This window comes from Solanum stenotomum, chromosome 2, assembly GCF_019186545.1.
Source record: "Solanum stenotomum isolate F172 chromosome 2, ASM1918654v1, whole genome shotgun sequence".
Taxonomy (NCBI): Eukaryota; Viridiplantae; Streptophyta; class Magnoliopsida; order Solanales; family Solanaceae; genus Solanum; species Solanum stenotomum.
The window spans coordinates 65,045,381-65,060,353 of NC_064283.1; the positions used below are offsets into that span (position 1 = coordinate 65,045,381).

General features: G+C 32.9%; 1 protein-coding gene across 2 annotated transcripts; it reads left to right on the forward strand.

Moving 5' to 3' along the window:
* Positions 1–1,124: 1,124 nt before the first annotated feature.
* Positions 1,125–12,311, forward strand: LOC125857013 (chorismate synthase 2, chloroplastic). 2 transcript variants are annotated; one of them, XM_049536680.1, is made up of 13 exons: positions 1,125–1,371; positions 3,795–3,945; positions 4,214–4,290; positions 4,381–4,439; positions 5,091–5,174; positions 5,296–5,388; positions 6,138–6,218; positions 7,957–8,088; positions 8,212–8,314; positions 10,901–10,995; positions 11,092–11,157; positions 11,247–11,331; positions 11,595–12,311. In XM_049536680.1, exons 1-13 carry the CDS (start codon positions 1,239–1,241, stop codon positions 11,741–11,743), a joined length of 1,308 nt encoding a protein of 435 aa, XP_049392637.1. In that variant the 5' UTR covers positions 1,125–1,238; the 3' UTR covers positions 11,744–12,311. The 2 variants fall into 2 exon arrangements, with proteins under 2 accessions (XP_049392637.1, XP_049392636.1); XM_049536679.1 differs by lacking the exon at positions 1,125–1,371 and adding an exon at positions 2,552–2,760.
* Positions 12,312–14,973: the final 2,662 nt, after the last annotated feature.

Here is a 14,973-nt window from a genome sequence, read left to right on the forward strand (position 1 = left end):
TGGTATTTATATGGGGAAATGAAAAATGAAAAATGATTGAGTTGTTGAAATTTGGAAGATATTATATGATCTTTCTATGGTCCCACGTAGGGGAGTCATATGGACGGGTTGAGTTGAAATTGAAAATATTAAAATGGGTTGAAATAGAAATCGAGTTAGGTCTTGACCCGCCTAAGTTTACTTTAGGCTCAAATGGGTTAAAAAATGGGTTGGGTCTTGACTCGATTAATCTCAATAATTTTAGCATAGTGATATTTAACTTTTATAATCACAATTCTTATTTTAACTCAAGATTTATTTTTTAAAAAAGTAACAAATAAATAGATAAATCCTAAAAGATGTTAAATAGATAATAGTTCATACCTTTAATATAGGAACATATCTTAGTAACGAGTTTTAAAACGGGATGAAATTGGAAATTGAATTGGACTCAATTGAGGATTCTCTTAAAATGAGTTAGGCTGTTGAGATTAAACTCAATTAAAATTATCTTGAGCCCAACCCTTAAAATTCTGAACGAATTGAACGCCTATGTTTAAGTTCATTTTTGACACCCCTACTCCCACCGTCTAATTACCCTTGTCTAACTATAATGAATGAACTTCAAAGTTGCCATTAGGATCAAAGAGGCATATATACCCAATATAATAAAAATACAAATTAGCTCGAGTGAAATATTTATTTTGTATACCCAAAGTTGAAAAATATAAATATAAACTAAAAATTATGTTTGTGGTCTATATATAATATTTGAATTGATTGTATCATTTTTTGTCACTATATATTATCATCCAACAATAATATAAGGTATGTACTAATAAAGATATTATAGAAAAAGATAGGATAAAGAAAAGTATAATTTAGTGTAATCGCATTTCTTATTTTTACCTAATATTTTTTATAATAACTTTATCCCATATCCTATGTTTCTTTGTGATTTATTCTTCAAATTATTGATGTGTTATATTATGTAACGAGGTCTCATGATTCGTTTAATTTGTTCTGGCCTTAATAGACATAGTTAGGTGAAATATTACTAGTGAGAAATGATAGACATTTTGTAAGACTAGTTTAATTACGCAAAAGATGACCCGAACACAACACTACAATCATAAAAAAGAATATATTAGTATAAAATAATACTAACAACTAACCAAACAGAGTGTGATCACTGTATTGAAAGTTCCGTGTCTATACCTAAACTCACCAACCAAAATTCCAGTAGAGAAGGAAGGAAAATGGCTTCATCACTGCTTACCAAACAGTTTCTCGGGGCTCCGTTTTCAAGCCTTGGATCCGGGCAGCAACCATCCAAGCTCTGCTCTTCAAACCTTCGATTCCCAACTCACCGATCACAGCCCAAACGACTAGGTGAAACTTTTTGCCATCCATCTGTTTGTTGAAATGTCTGAATGAACTTGAGTTTGAGGTTTACTTCTTTTCTTATGCTTTTTGTGTGAATTGAGGAAATGGGTTTTAAAATTTATTAGAATATGATCATTAAAATGGAGAAAANATTTACAAAATTAGTAGTACCAAGCAGTAAGGGTGAGATTTTGAATGTCAGTTCCAAAAACAGATGAACTTTTGATGAGCTGAAGATAAGCAGTCAACGTCCTTCCAGATGAGTCAACGCCTACTGATCTAACAATATATCCACATCCAACTTGTTCAGATTTTGTTATAAGTGCTAATAATGGAACCAAAAAAGTGAAGAACAAGATAAAATATTTAGAGAAAATAAGAACAATACAAAATTTATTAGTTGTGTGGTTGTTCATTGTGATGAGGAGAACAATATAATAATATCCAATTTTTGTTGTGTGGTATTTAGATGGGGGAAAATGAAAAATAAAAATGATTGGGTTGTTGGAATTTGGAAGATATTATATGATCTTTCTATGGTCCCACAATCCAACTATAATGAATGAACTTCAAAGTTACCATTAGGATCAAAGTGGCATATATGCATCCTGTATAATAAAAATACAAATCAGTTCAATTGTATTTCAGATAAGTAGTACTAATTTAATTTTATACTTATTTTGTATATTCAAAGTTTTGAAAAATATAAATATAAGTTAAAAATCATGTTTATGGTATATATAATAGTGGAACTGATGGTATATTTTTTGTCACTATATATTATCATCCAATAATACTATAAGGTATGTAATAAAGATATTATAGAAAAAGATAGGATAAAGAATAATATAATTTAGTATGATTGCATGGTTATCTTATTTTTACCTAATTTTTTTTATATTAACTCCATCTCATATCCCATGTTTCTTTGTGATTTATTCTTCAAATTATTGCTATGTTATATTATGTAATGAGGTCTCGTGATTCTTTTAATTTGTATTAGCCTTAACAGACATAGTTAGGTGGAACTGTTACTAGTGGGAGATGATAGACATTTCGTAAGACTAGTCGAGATACACAAAAGATGACCCGAACACACAGTGCAATCATAAAAAAAACAAAAAAAAAAAAAAATATATATATATATATATTAGTATAAAATAATAGTACTAACAACTAACCAGAGTGTGATCACTGTATTGAAAGTTCTGTGTCTATACCTAAACTCACCAACCAAAATTTCCAGTAGAGAAGGAAGGAAAATGGCTTCATCTCTGCTTACCAAACAGTTTCTCGGGGCTCCGTTTTCAAGCCTCGGATCCGGGCAGCAACCATCCAAGCTCTGTTCTTCAAACCTCCGATTCCCAACTCACCGATCACAGCCCAAACGACTAGGTGAAACTTTCTGCCATCCATCTGTTTGTTGAAATGTCTGAATGAACTTGATTTGAGGTTTCCATCTTTTCTTATGCTTTTTGTGTGAATTAAGAAATGGGTTTTAAACTTTATTAGAATATGATCATTAAAATAGGAAAAAAAAGTAGTCTTGGAAATTTTTTATTTTAAAAAAAAAATGGGGTAGGGGAAGGGGAAATGGGTGGGGGATTACAAGGTGGGGAATTGAAACCATGAGTCTGGTAATTGGAATGAGTATAATCTAAATATCTTAACGAAGATCCATTGGAGGGTAAGTCTGGTGCCAGCAGCCGCGGTAATTCCAGCTCTAATAGTGTATATTTAAGTTGTTGTAGTTAAAAAGCTCGTAGTTCAACTTACTAAGATTCCCTAAGTCTTTGAAGTTGATGTCTGTTTCGTACTGTTTTTTGTATCTGTGATCATTCCACCATGTATGAAATCACCACCTTTTTTTTCCTTTGTCGAAAATTTAACTTCAACTGTGGTGGCCTATGATTTTCAGTTCATCTTCATTATCTGTTATCTGTTATCTGGTTCTGTCAATGTTTTAAAATACTATCTCTTGTTTCAATTAGTTTGTCTTACTTTTTATAGTATGTTTCAAAAAGAACGTCCCTTTGTTTTTTTGACAACTCTTTAATTCCAACTTTTCATGTGACATGTTTAAGACCACATGATGAAAAGACATTTTGATACATTCTACGTATTTTTAGTTTAAGACCACAAGATTCAAAAGTTTCTTACTTTCTTAAACTTCATTCCAAGTCAAAATCAAACAAACAAATCGAAATGGAGGGAATATTTGTTTCCATTCTCCACAAAATACTGTACTTTTCTAGTAAAGAAGTGTTGCCAGGCAATATGGGAACAAAAAGTTAAAATTTTCAAGTGGAAATAAGTACCATTGCCTCTTGAAAGTGAACTAAAAAAATGTTTCCTCGTCGATCTTAAGGGTTTATTCTTGAGTTGCTAGAATGGATTGACAACTTCTTTATCTACTTTTGTACTCGCAGAGATACAAGCTGCTGGTAATACATTTGGAAATTATTTCCGCGTTACAACTTTTGGAGAATCTCACGGTGGTGGTGTTGGTTGTATAATTGATGGATGTCCCCCTCGACTCCCACTCTCAGAGTCGGATATGCAAGTGGAACTTGACAGGAGGTGTTTACTTGTTCTGAGATTTCCTTTTGTGGGTTGACATGACCAGCATCAGTGAAGATGTTGTGTACTAATACATTGAAGTCCTTCAAAATTCTTGGTCTTCTATCATTTCTTGTAACTGTTTCATGTATTGCCCATTCTTGACACCCCCATCTCAGATAATTGATGGAGTAATTCATTAGGATACTTTGAAAAAAATTTTAAATAGAAGGATACTTTGAATCTATTTTGGCCAAATTTGAATTTCATGCAAAACTTATCCATTCAGGAGGCCAGGTCAAAGCCGAATTACCACACCAAGAAAAGAGACTGATACTTGCAAAATATCATCAGGCACTGCCGATGGTTAGTCCTCTGTTAAAGTCTCTTCTGGCCTGTGCCACTTCCTTTGACTTACATGTAAAGATTCAGCTTCTATCTGTGCTTAATTTATAGGTTTGACTACGGGATCTCCAATCAAAGTTGAAGTACCCAACACTGACCAGAGAGGAAATGTAAGTATGCTATGATTTGTTTTGAAATACAGGAGAGGAAGTGAAACAACAATTTACTTTTTACAATGATCTATATGTTTTATCACTCGACTTTGCACGCAACAGGACGAACTTGATTTACTAGCTTGGTGCTAAGGTACACAATATCTAATCTGTCTGAGAAAAATCAAGTGTGCTAACCTTGTGTTATTGTGCATAGAAAGTTAATTTAAGGTTGGTTAAGTTGAGTGTTTCCAAGAACATGCTAACTTCACATCCTTGGCATGTCAAGTTTATTGTCTTTACGGGCATGGAGTAGTGACATTCTTAGCATTAGTATCTGTGAGTATTAGTATCACTCATCATTCTTTCAGAGGTTGAATTCTGCATGCATGAGACTTTGAAATGATTCCTCTAAAAGTTGGTGAATTGTTCTTGTGCTTTTATGAACCATGCGTATTTTGAAACTCAAAACAAGTGAAATGAGCTTTTCAGAGCATTGCATCCTGATAATTGACAAATAGCTTTGAAGTGAAAAGGAGAAACATTTCAGCCTAATCTGAGACTCATGATTGAAGATGTTATGCTTAGTATGTGTTCTTTTCTTTTTTGTGTCAAAATCTGTGGTCTCCTGGTACTTGACAGATTTCTCATTTCCTGTTGGATTGCCAGGACTATAGTGAAATGTCCCTTGCTTATAGGCCATCTCATGCTGATGCAACTTATGACTTCAAGTATGGAGTAAGATCAGTACAGGTAATGTCAAAGAGGAGCTCATTTATTATTAGAAAGTTTTGCAGATTGTTGATAAGCAATTCTCTGTAGTTATAGCTCTTACTATTTCTTGTGTCCTTACTAGTGTTAGTGGAACATGCAGGGGGGCGGTAGATCTTCAGCAAGAGAAACCATTGGGAGAGTCGCTGCTGGAGCTGTTGCCAAGAAAATTCTCAAACTTTATTCAGGAACTGAGGTGAGGTACTTTATTGTTAGAGGTTTTCTAATGTCATTTCTGAATGATATTCTTTGTGTCATTACATAAATTGTTACTGAAAAGAGCTCCCCTGAAGTGTTGCACGGATGTTAAAGGCATATCAATTTTTCAAATCCATCCCCTATCCCAGTTTTTATTCACGAATTAAACACTAAATAGTAAAAACTTAGATCCACTTCTTTTTCGGGGATTATTGATCCATTAATGATCATCAATGCCTTAATAACAAGTTGGGCTCCATTATGAAGAAATAAAATCAACTGTCATGTTCATTAGAGTTATGTTGTGTTCTAGATGAATATACAGCCTAAACATCTAGAGAAGTAAATTGGACTTCTAAGTTAATTATGAAGCACTGAGGTGGGTTACTATCATATGATTGTGGTTTAGTAGAGGCTTTTTGGTAGGCCCGATAAGCGTAGTTCCTGTATTTTGTCTTCTCTTGTAAGATTTCAGAAGCACCCATATGTATACCTAATGAAAGACACATACTTGTTGTTCCAAAGAACCTGAAACTTCTGTGTATTGCAACAAAAAAAAGCCGTAATCTTATGTATTTCTGGTGGAAAATTAGCTATTCTGACTCTTGTTGCTAGAGAATCTATTACAGTAGTTGCATATACATATATCTTTATTGTTTGTCGCATTATGTGGAGGCTTCTTCTACTCTTTTTTTTTGGCTTTTTCTAAAGAAATGTAGCTTTTAGCTCTAATATTCTGTAATGCAGATCCTTGCTTATGTTTCACAAGTTCACAATGTTGTACTTCCAGAGGATTTGGTTGATAACCAGACTGTGACACTAGAGCAGGTATGTTTCACATAAGAACTATATATCTATATCTTAAAAAAAAATCATAACCGCAGTGTCCGGGCAAAATAAGCAGCTGTGGCCTGTGTGGCCCAAAAAAGCTGGCTCCGATCATCGTGTTCTGATTCCTCATTATCAAGATCGCTTGTTATGTCATCAGAAGTTGATGATTCAATCACCCACTAATTCTTATCTTCAAGGTCATCATTACCTTCATCAGTTGAAGCTTCGGATTCCGACACAGAATAAGAATATGAGGTTCATTCAGTATACTTTTCCTATGTGTCTGTAGATGAAACAACCTCATCTGTTGCATTCAATATAGGACTCCTTAACCCAACATTGGAGCAAACCTTCTCCTCAATGATAACAACATCAGGATCACACTCCTCTGAGAAACACAACATCATGGATCGATGGGTCTACCTCTAATGTAAAGAAATGGACCTTGGCCTAGCTCAAACCCAAAAGTTAGCTCATCAAGGAAGGATTGACTAAGACCATATAAAAGACCACAACCCTTTCCGTCGACCAATTTGGGACTTTTTTTATTGATAATGCCAATATGGGACTTAACAAATTTCAATTTGCTTTTGCCACTGAGCAGTATGCTATTGTTTCGTTACTCATTTTGCTTCCAATTTGATTCTGATGTCAGCTCTCTTTCTGCTTTAAATTAATACCATGTCCACTCTTTAATCTATTCTACATCTTAGACTAATTTATGATTATAGTAACTACTTCCTGTTCACTTATCTTCGTGGGTTTCTTTCTCAAGAAAGGAAAGAAGAATGTAAATAATTTAAGGAGTGTTTCATTGTTTCAGATCATAATTTCTCTTCCAAATATGCTTGGCTTGGATCTTTTTCTACTTTTAGAAGCCCATATATTGGTATTAGCTTTAATCAGACATTGCATTCACCTTTCCTTGGATGAAACCTGCTTCGCTAATGGCTGAAAGGCGACTCATCCTGCATGAGATAAAGCTGATTTTGTATAAAGGACGACTCATCCTGCATGAGATAATGCTGTTTGTTGGAGGATTGACCTAAGGTTTACTAGCCTGTAGGAAGGAAGATGCAATTAGAATTATTACCGCAACAGACAAACTGGTTAGATATGTGTACATGACGAAGGAAATCCCATTTCTATTAGAAGCTTAAAAAATTATAGAAAAGAGCTTTCAAGGAGGGTAGATTTGACTCCGAGGCAATGTTTCTCCAAACTGCACTATAGGATCTGTATATAAGCTTTATTACTTGCCTAAGAGTGTATAATAAATAAGGCTAGAAAAATTACAGAAGAGAACTTTTAAGGAGTGTTTGAGCCTATGCCGATATTTCTTTATCCATATATGCACTGTGGGATCTCTGTATGAACTTTAGCAGTTGACCTATAGAGTGGATATAAACACCATGTTGCTTGATCTATCAATTTCTTGAACTCATCCAATAGATTAAGGAAATACTAAATATAAAATGTACCATAAAAAGAAAAAGGAAAACAATCCGGTGTCCTTTCTGTTGCATTCCCTTGTGGAGTGGAAGAGACTATTTATAATGCACTCAGCACACGGATTGTCGCTTCTCTAAGGCATGGAGTGTGGAGAGTATTGTAGTTTATATAGTGCATATTTGTGGTTCTCTTTATTAGCAATTGCCTTCTGGTATAACTTTGATAGTTTTTGACCTTCTGGTGATAAAGAACTTTATCTGTGGTAATTATCACTTAATGCCAGATTGAAAGCAATATTGTTCGTTGCCCGAACCCTGAATATGCAGAAAAGATGATTGCTGCCATTGATTATGTACGAGTGAGGGGAGATTCTGTTGGTGGTGTCGTAACTTGCATTGTTAGAAATGTTCCACGAGTAAGCGCTCTCTCTCTCTCTCTCTTTTTTTTTTGTGTGTGTGTGTGTGTATGTCTGTTAGTTATCGTGCATGTCTTTGGTGCTTGTGAGACCTTCACATGATAGTTTGGTGATAATTACTAGGGTCTTGGTACACCAGTCTTTGATAAACTTGAAGCTGAGCTGGCTAAAGCTTGCATGTCATTACCAGCAACAAAGGGTTTTGAGTTTGGAAGTGGCTTTGCAGGTACAGAATCTTCATACATGGAAGTTGTTAAAATTTACTTTTAGTTACTGCAATAATTTTTAGCATCAATAAGTTGCTTAGCTTTAGTTTGTTGAGATATTTTAGATTTTTGAATTTTGAATTATGCAAATTTTTGTTGTAAGTTGGCTATTTAAAGCTCCCCTATGCTTAAGAAAAATATTGAGAGACATTTTCAATCAATATTTTCCAACCCTTTTTGCTGCACCATCTTTTTAAAAAACAAACAGAAGTGATTTTCTTATTATCTTGTTGTTGGATGATAGCAAACTCCTAAGTCGAAACAGACTAATCAAGATTGGTGTTATCATCTATATAGTATGGTTAGGAATACAGATTTTGTATGGGGAACCTGTTCAATGAAAATATGAACCAGTTGTGAAAAATTTCATTCAGATTTTATCCAAAGAAGTACAAGTAATTAAAACTATTAAAATAATTACAAAAATTACCCAATTACGTGAGTAAAGTGTAAAAAGCAATCGTCCAAATCTAGTTCAGTATTGCATAAAATGTAAGAAGAATCAATTTTAAGACAGTTTCTCAACCTCCGATGATGAAGCTTTGACGACTTAAGCATCCATCTTCTGTTACCAGGTGCAACTTTGAACTGTTCTATTCCTTCTCCTTCTCCTTTACAATCTTGCCTGACCTACTTGCTTCTGCTTGGAGCTCTCGATAACAGAACCTCCTTGAATGCCTTGGTCTTTTTGTGCCCTTTCCTATCCCTCTTTTTGTTACTGAAGTAATCACCCCCTTTCTGTTTTTTCCAAAATTGCATCACTCATGACAAAGATACCAGCATGCAGCCTAAAATTATTACTCATACATTTTGATGCTANGCATGTCATTACCAGCAACAAAGGGTTTTGAGTTTGGAAGTGGCTTTGCAGGTACAGAATCTTCATACATGGAAGTTGTTAAAATTTACTTTTAGTTACTGCAATAATTTTTAGCATCAATAAGTTGCTTAGCTTTAGTTTGTTGAGATATTTTAGATTTTTGAATTTTGAATTATGCAAATTTTTGTTGTAAGTTGGCTATTTAAAGCTCCCCTATGCTTAAGAAAAATATTGAGAGACATTTTCAATCAATATTTTCCAACCCTTTTTGCTGCACCATCTTTTTAAAAAACAAACAGAAGTGATTTTCTTATTATCTTGTTGTTGGATGATAGCAAACTCCTAAGTCGAAACAGACTAATCAAGATCGGTGTTATCATCTATATAGTATGGTTAGGAATACAGATGTTCAATGAAAATATGAACCAGGTGTTATGAAAAATTTCATTCAGATTTTACCCAAAGAAGTACAAGTAATTAAAACTATTAAAACAATTGCAAAAATTACCCAATAACGTGAGTTAAGTGTAAAAAGCAATCGTCCAAATCTACTTCAGTATTGCATAAAATGTAAGAAGAATCAATTTTAAGACAGTTTCACAACCTCCGATGATGAAGCTCTGATGACTTAAGCATCCATCTTCTGTCACCAGGTGCAACTTTGAACTGTTCTATTTCTTCTGCTTCTCCTTTACAATCTTGCCTGACCTACTTGCTTCTTCTTGGAGCTCCAGATAACGGAACCTCCTTGATTGCCTTGGTCTTTTTGTGCCCTTTCCTATCCCTCTTTTTGTTACTTAGGTAATGACCCCCTTTCTGTTTTTTCAAAACATTGTATCACTCATGACAAAGATGATACCAGCATGTTGCCTAAAATTATTACTCATACATTTTGATGCTAATCTGCTGGAATCTGAATTTGCAAGATTATCTCCCCAAATAAAGCCTAAGATGTCTTTAGATCGAAGCTGCATTCTAGTATCTCTCTATGATTAATACAGTTTGCGCTGGTGTCTAGATGATATTGGATTATCAGGGTTTAACATTGTTGAAGAGTATGAAATGCTAATGCTTCCAGCTCGAAGTAGATAGGAAAGATAACAGAAAGACCTGGCTTCAGACTGCCAAAAATTTTTAGGTGGTCAAGTGTGCTTCATCGAGTTACCCTTCGGGGTGGCCCAGTGGTTTGGGCTTGGGACTTCCATGTTGGAGGTCTCAAGTTCGAAACCCCTTGCCAGCGAAAGCAAGGGATTTGCCTTCTGGGTCGAGCTCGTCGCACCGGGATTGCCTAGTGCGGGTTACCACTCCTATGTGGTTTGCGAGCTATTGCATAGGAGCGGGACTTTTACCCTGTGCACACCCAAAGGGTAGCGGCTGCGGGTTTTCCTTATCATCAAAAAGAAAAAAAGTGTGCATCGAGTTTAGATCTATGCTGTGGCTGGTCCAGGGGGTGTTAGTTACTTGACTGGTGATTTAAGGGGATTACACAATTAGTGCTAAGGATCTTAGTTGATTCATCGACACTTTGTTTACGGCATGGTTGGTTAGAATAGTAAGGAAGTTGGCCAATTCAGTTTTGAGTCATTCTTTGTTCATTACAGGTCTAGACACTTCTCTGAATTTAAATAAGGGTATCGTCCTATGTCAAAAAAACTTGGAAGGCTCTTACATGTTAATATCTTTGATAAATCTCATGTTCTATTTTGTTTCTGGTGAAAAACTACAGGTACTTTCATGACTGGCAGTGAGCATAATGATGAGTTCTTTATGGATGAACATGACCAAATCAGGACAAAAACCAATAGATCTGGTGGTATCCAGGTACACTCGCAATATTCATTTGGATATGTATTTAGAAATGGACAAACAATTCCATTTCCTTTTCAAGTTGAGTTATCTGTTTAATTTATTTCACAGGGAGGCATATCAAATGGAGAAATTATTAATATGAGAATAGCATTCAAGCCAACTTCTACAATTGCAGTGAGCCCTTGTCTCTGTCAAAAGTTCCATTTCTTTTCCAAGTTAAGTTACCTCTGTATGAAATATGTCTTATTTCAATTGTTATGCAGAGGAAGCAACATACTGTTAGTAGGGATAAACATGAGACTGAACTCATTGCTCGTGGTCGCCATGATCCTTGTGTGGTTCCACGAGGTTTGTATGCCTGACTTTGTTTTGACTATTACTCAATTTGGCTAGTCCCTTCCATTCATTGCACTAGGATGTTTACTCTTAGAAACCACTGAGGCTGCATGACTGCTAGACTAGCTCAATCTGTTCTTGTTCTTTACTGGTGTTTTGGTAAAATAAGCAAAAGAAAATTTGCTAGCCATTTGCTCTTCAAAACATTCTTTTCTCCATAAATTTTTGAACAACACTTGAAAAGTGAACGGACATTTCATGTCTTGGTGCAACAGCTGTTCCGATGGTGGAAGCAATGGTTGCTCTGGTGCTCGTGGATCAGTTGATGACTCAATATGCACAATGTATGCTGTTCCCAGTCAATCCTGCACTACAGGAACCTTTGCAGTCATCGACAACTGAGTCAGCTCAGGTTCCCCTTTAAAAGGAGCCGAGCAACTTGCGTACCGCCATAACAACTTCTCACTACATAACTTCTCAAATTTCTGGCATAACTACGTTTGGAGAGTGTAATATTTTGTTAGAAGTCATCCTCGATGCCTTAAGAGTTATATTGTTGAACAGAGGTATGTATATAGCTTTTGTTGCTGGAGCTATCACCAGTTTTTTGCTCGGACTTTCCAAAAATGTCACTGGATGTGTGTTGGATCCTCCAAAAGTAATGCATTTTTGGAGGATCCATCACAGGCATGACAATATTTTTGGAGAGTCCGAGCAAACATAGCTTGCCAATGTATGGAGAGCCAAGTGCATCTAAAAAACGTGAAATTGTGACGTTTTCATTATTTTTTAGGCTTTTCTTGTGTTTATAAACTCAAGTTGTACTCACATAAGATTGTTAGTAATGTAATCTGTATAATACAAACATTTACGATTTTATAAATTTTGTGAATTAAATTTGTCTTCTAACGATGAACATACAAGCAATATCATTGTTATTTGCTTCTCTAGCAAGTCCTCATTGGTACCAATGAATTGTTTACTGCAATTAAGTGTTGAAATTCATAATGTTTTCTTTACAAGTTTTTGTTATGGTGAACCAACATATTAATGTGCATTACACATCAAATTGATTCAAAATTTGAAGTTTATCAGTTTTGAATTTAAAAGTTTTTGTGTTTTGAATTTTATTATATACTAGTCCTGGGAACAAACGTGCATTAGAAAAGGTATCATGTTTGTTCCCTAACTGACATTAGAAAAGTTAATTTATATCACTAAGTTCAAACCTAAGTCCTTTTATATGTAAGTTTGACATAAGAATATAACTCTGCACAAAATATAGCATGAAAATCTTGTGTCAGAATAAATGTTTTATTATATCAGAGGAATTAATATATTTTAATTACTAAACATAAGTTTTAATAATAATAAAAAAAATTGGCTATAAAAAAAGATACGTATAAAGAAAAATATTACAAAATGTCTAGGCGGTGTGTACCGTCAAATTTATAGAAAAAATTACAAGTTCAAACGGAAAAGAAAAAAAAGTAAATAAAGACATGGCATCCATAATAAAAGACATTACATTAAAATATATAGACAAAAATATTGTATATTAATTGAATTACATTTTGTTAAAAGTCGACTTGCTATAGACAAAAGGTATCATATGTATAAAAAAATATAATCATAAATAAAGAAAAAAAGATAAACAAAAAAGAAAGCATGAATATGTTAAGAATAAAGATACGCTACATTTCTTGAACTATATATTAAAGGATCTTTATGTAAAAGAATTAAATATGAATTCTTATACAATAAAATTCAATGTAGCATTTAGTCATCTTTTTACTTTACATTATTTTTTATTTTATTTTTACTTTTGCACTAATTTTTGTACCTCTCTGTAACAAAGTACATGAATTTTCTAAACATTTGAGATTACATATAAAAAGGAAAAAGTACAAATATGTTGTTTTAAAAAGATAAATGATTATCAAACAACGAAGAAGACATAATTATTAATGTTTATCAAAGACTTTATCTTTTACGGGTCTAATTGTGAAAATATTATATGGGATTTAACATGCTTACCCTCAAAACAATTAATAATAAATATAAAATGTGATTAGCTTTATTATATTTATATCCTAAAGATAGAAGAAATGAAGAATACAAAAATGTAGTAATCAATTATGAAGTCATATTTAAAAACTCAAAAAGATGGAGATATGAAAAATAAAATTTCACTTACAACTTCATATTGGATAATATTCATCTTGTAACTATGATAATTTACATATTTCTTGACAAAAAGAAGATGAATATGCATGAAATTTCGAAGAATGCTAATAAATAAATCAGTAAGAATTCTTATAATTACAAATTGGTAATGAAAATTTTACAACTGATGTAGGCTAACATACTGTAGAATGCAAGATAATCACAAACTTGAATAAAAGAAGGAAATATAAATAATGTGGTGTGTCTTTGATAGACTCTTCATTACCCTCACTTATCTTACAAATTAAAATTGAAAGGTATAGACTCTTCATTACCCACATTTAATTAGTACATGAATATATGATTGCATTAAAATCTTGTTTGATGCATGAATTTAAATATAACTATTACTTAATATTTAATTAATTAAATAGCTATTAATATTTAATTTATTTTAGGCGTAATATAAGGGCAAAATGGTAATCCAACTTTGAGGTTAGAAGCTTCTCATTTACATGACACATATTAAATTTGTAAATAAAAAGTTCATAGAATTTGTACAGGTCTAAAGGTAGATGAAAGGTCTTTCCAACTAAATTTAATAGACAATTAATTTTTATAAAAAAATAAAATGATAAATATACTTTTAAAAAACATTTTAGTAATTCAACTTGTGTCTAAGAATCTTTCCACTTTTAATAGAATGATCTTGTTGACTTATATTACTAAAATCTAAACAAAATGAAGCTTAATTACTCAATTCTCATAATATTTTTTTACATGATTTTAATTTGAGGAATAGTTTTTAGTAGTAGCAATTAAGGGTCGAAGGAATTCATAAAGAAACAACAAAAATGTCCAAAAGCAAAATTGTTATCATACCAACCATTTGAATTTTAACACTACGGAAAGCTGCCGTAAATATAGAATGCTTATGTTTAAGAAAATTATTAGGCTTAGTGCCGCATAAATGTAAATGTAACTCTTATTTTTATTTGAAAATTAAATTTTTAAATCTCATATTGTATAAATTGTAGAAAAATAAAAAATGAAACTAAAGAGGTGAAAATGAACAATATATGTATGTGTTTGCAACACTATGTTAGATAGACAACAAAGTAACACAATCAAAATCTTTCATTCAAAGTAATAATTTTTTAGCAATCTTTATTTAAATTACTTGTATTTAAACAAAAGCATATTGCATAAACTATTCAAGTATTATCAAACTCATCATGTATTAATAAAAGTTTTGTCAATTAAGTAGCATTTAAAAGAAGAATAACACAAAAACAAAGAAATAAATTCCATAACAATGCATAATGATACAAAATTACATAAAATATGGGTTGCTAGCCAAATTTATTTTGGACAACCATATTAACTCTAAAATGGAAAAGAAAAACTTAAAATCATAAGCTAACATAAAAAGATCTAAAGGAATATATAGGTCATATCTTATACTTCTAAGCTTAACACTTGAACTAT

What these genes read in the sequence shown, in the direction of transcription:
- LOC125857013 (XM_049536680.1), top strand. Translation starts at nt 1,239, where the DNA reads ATGGCTTCATCACTGCTTACCAAACAGTTTCTCGGGGCTCCGTTTTCA. An exon ending in CAAGTGGAACTTGACAGGAG is followed by an intron (nt 3,946 to 4,213) that starts GTGTTTACTTGT and finishes TTATCCATTCAG; the next exon opens with GAGGCCAGGTCAAAGCCGAA. An exon ending in AGACTGTGACACTAGAGCAG is followed by an intron (nt 6,219 to 7,956) that starts GTATGTTTCACA and finishes ACTTAATGCCAG; the next exon opens with ATTGAAAGCAATATTGTTCG.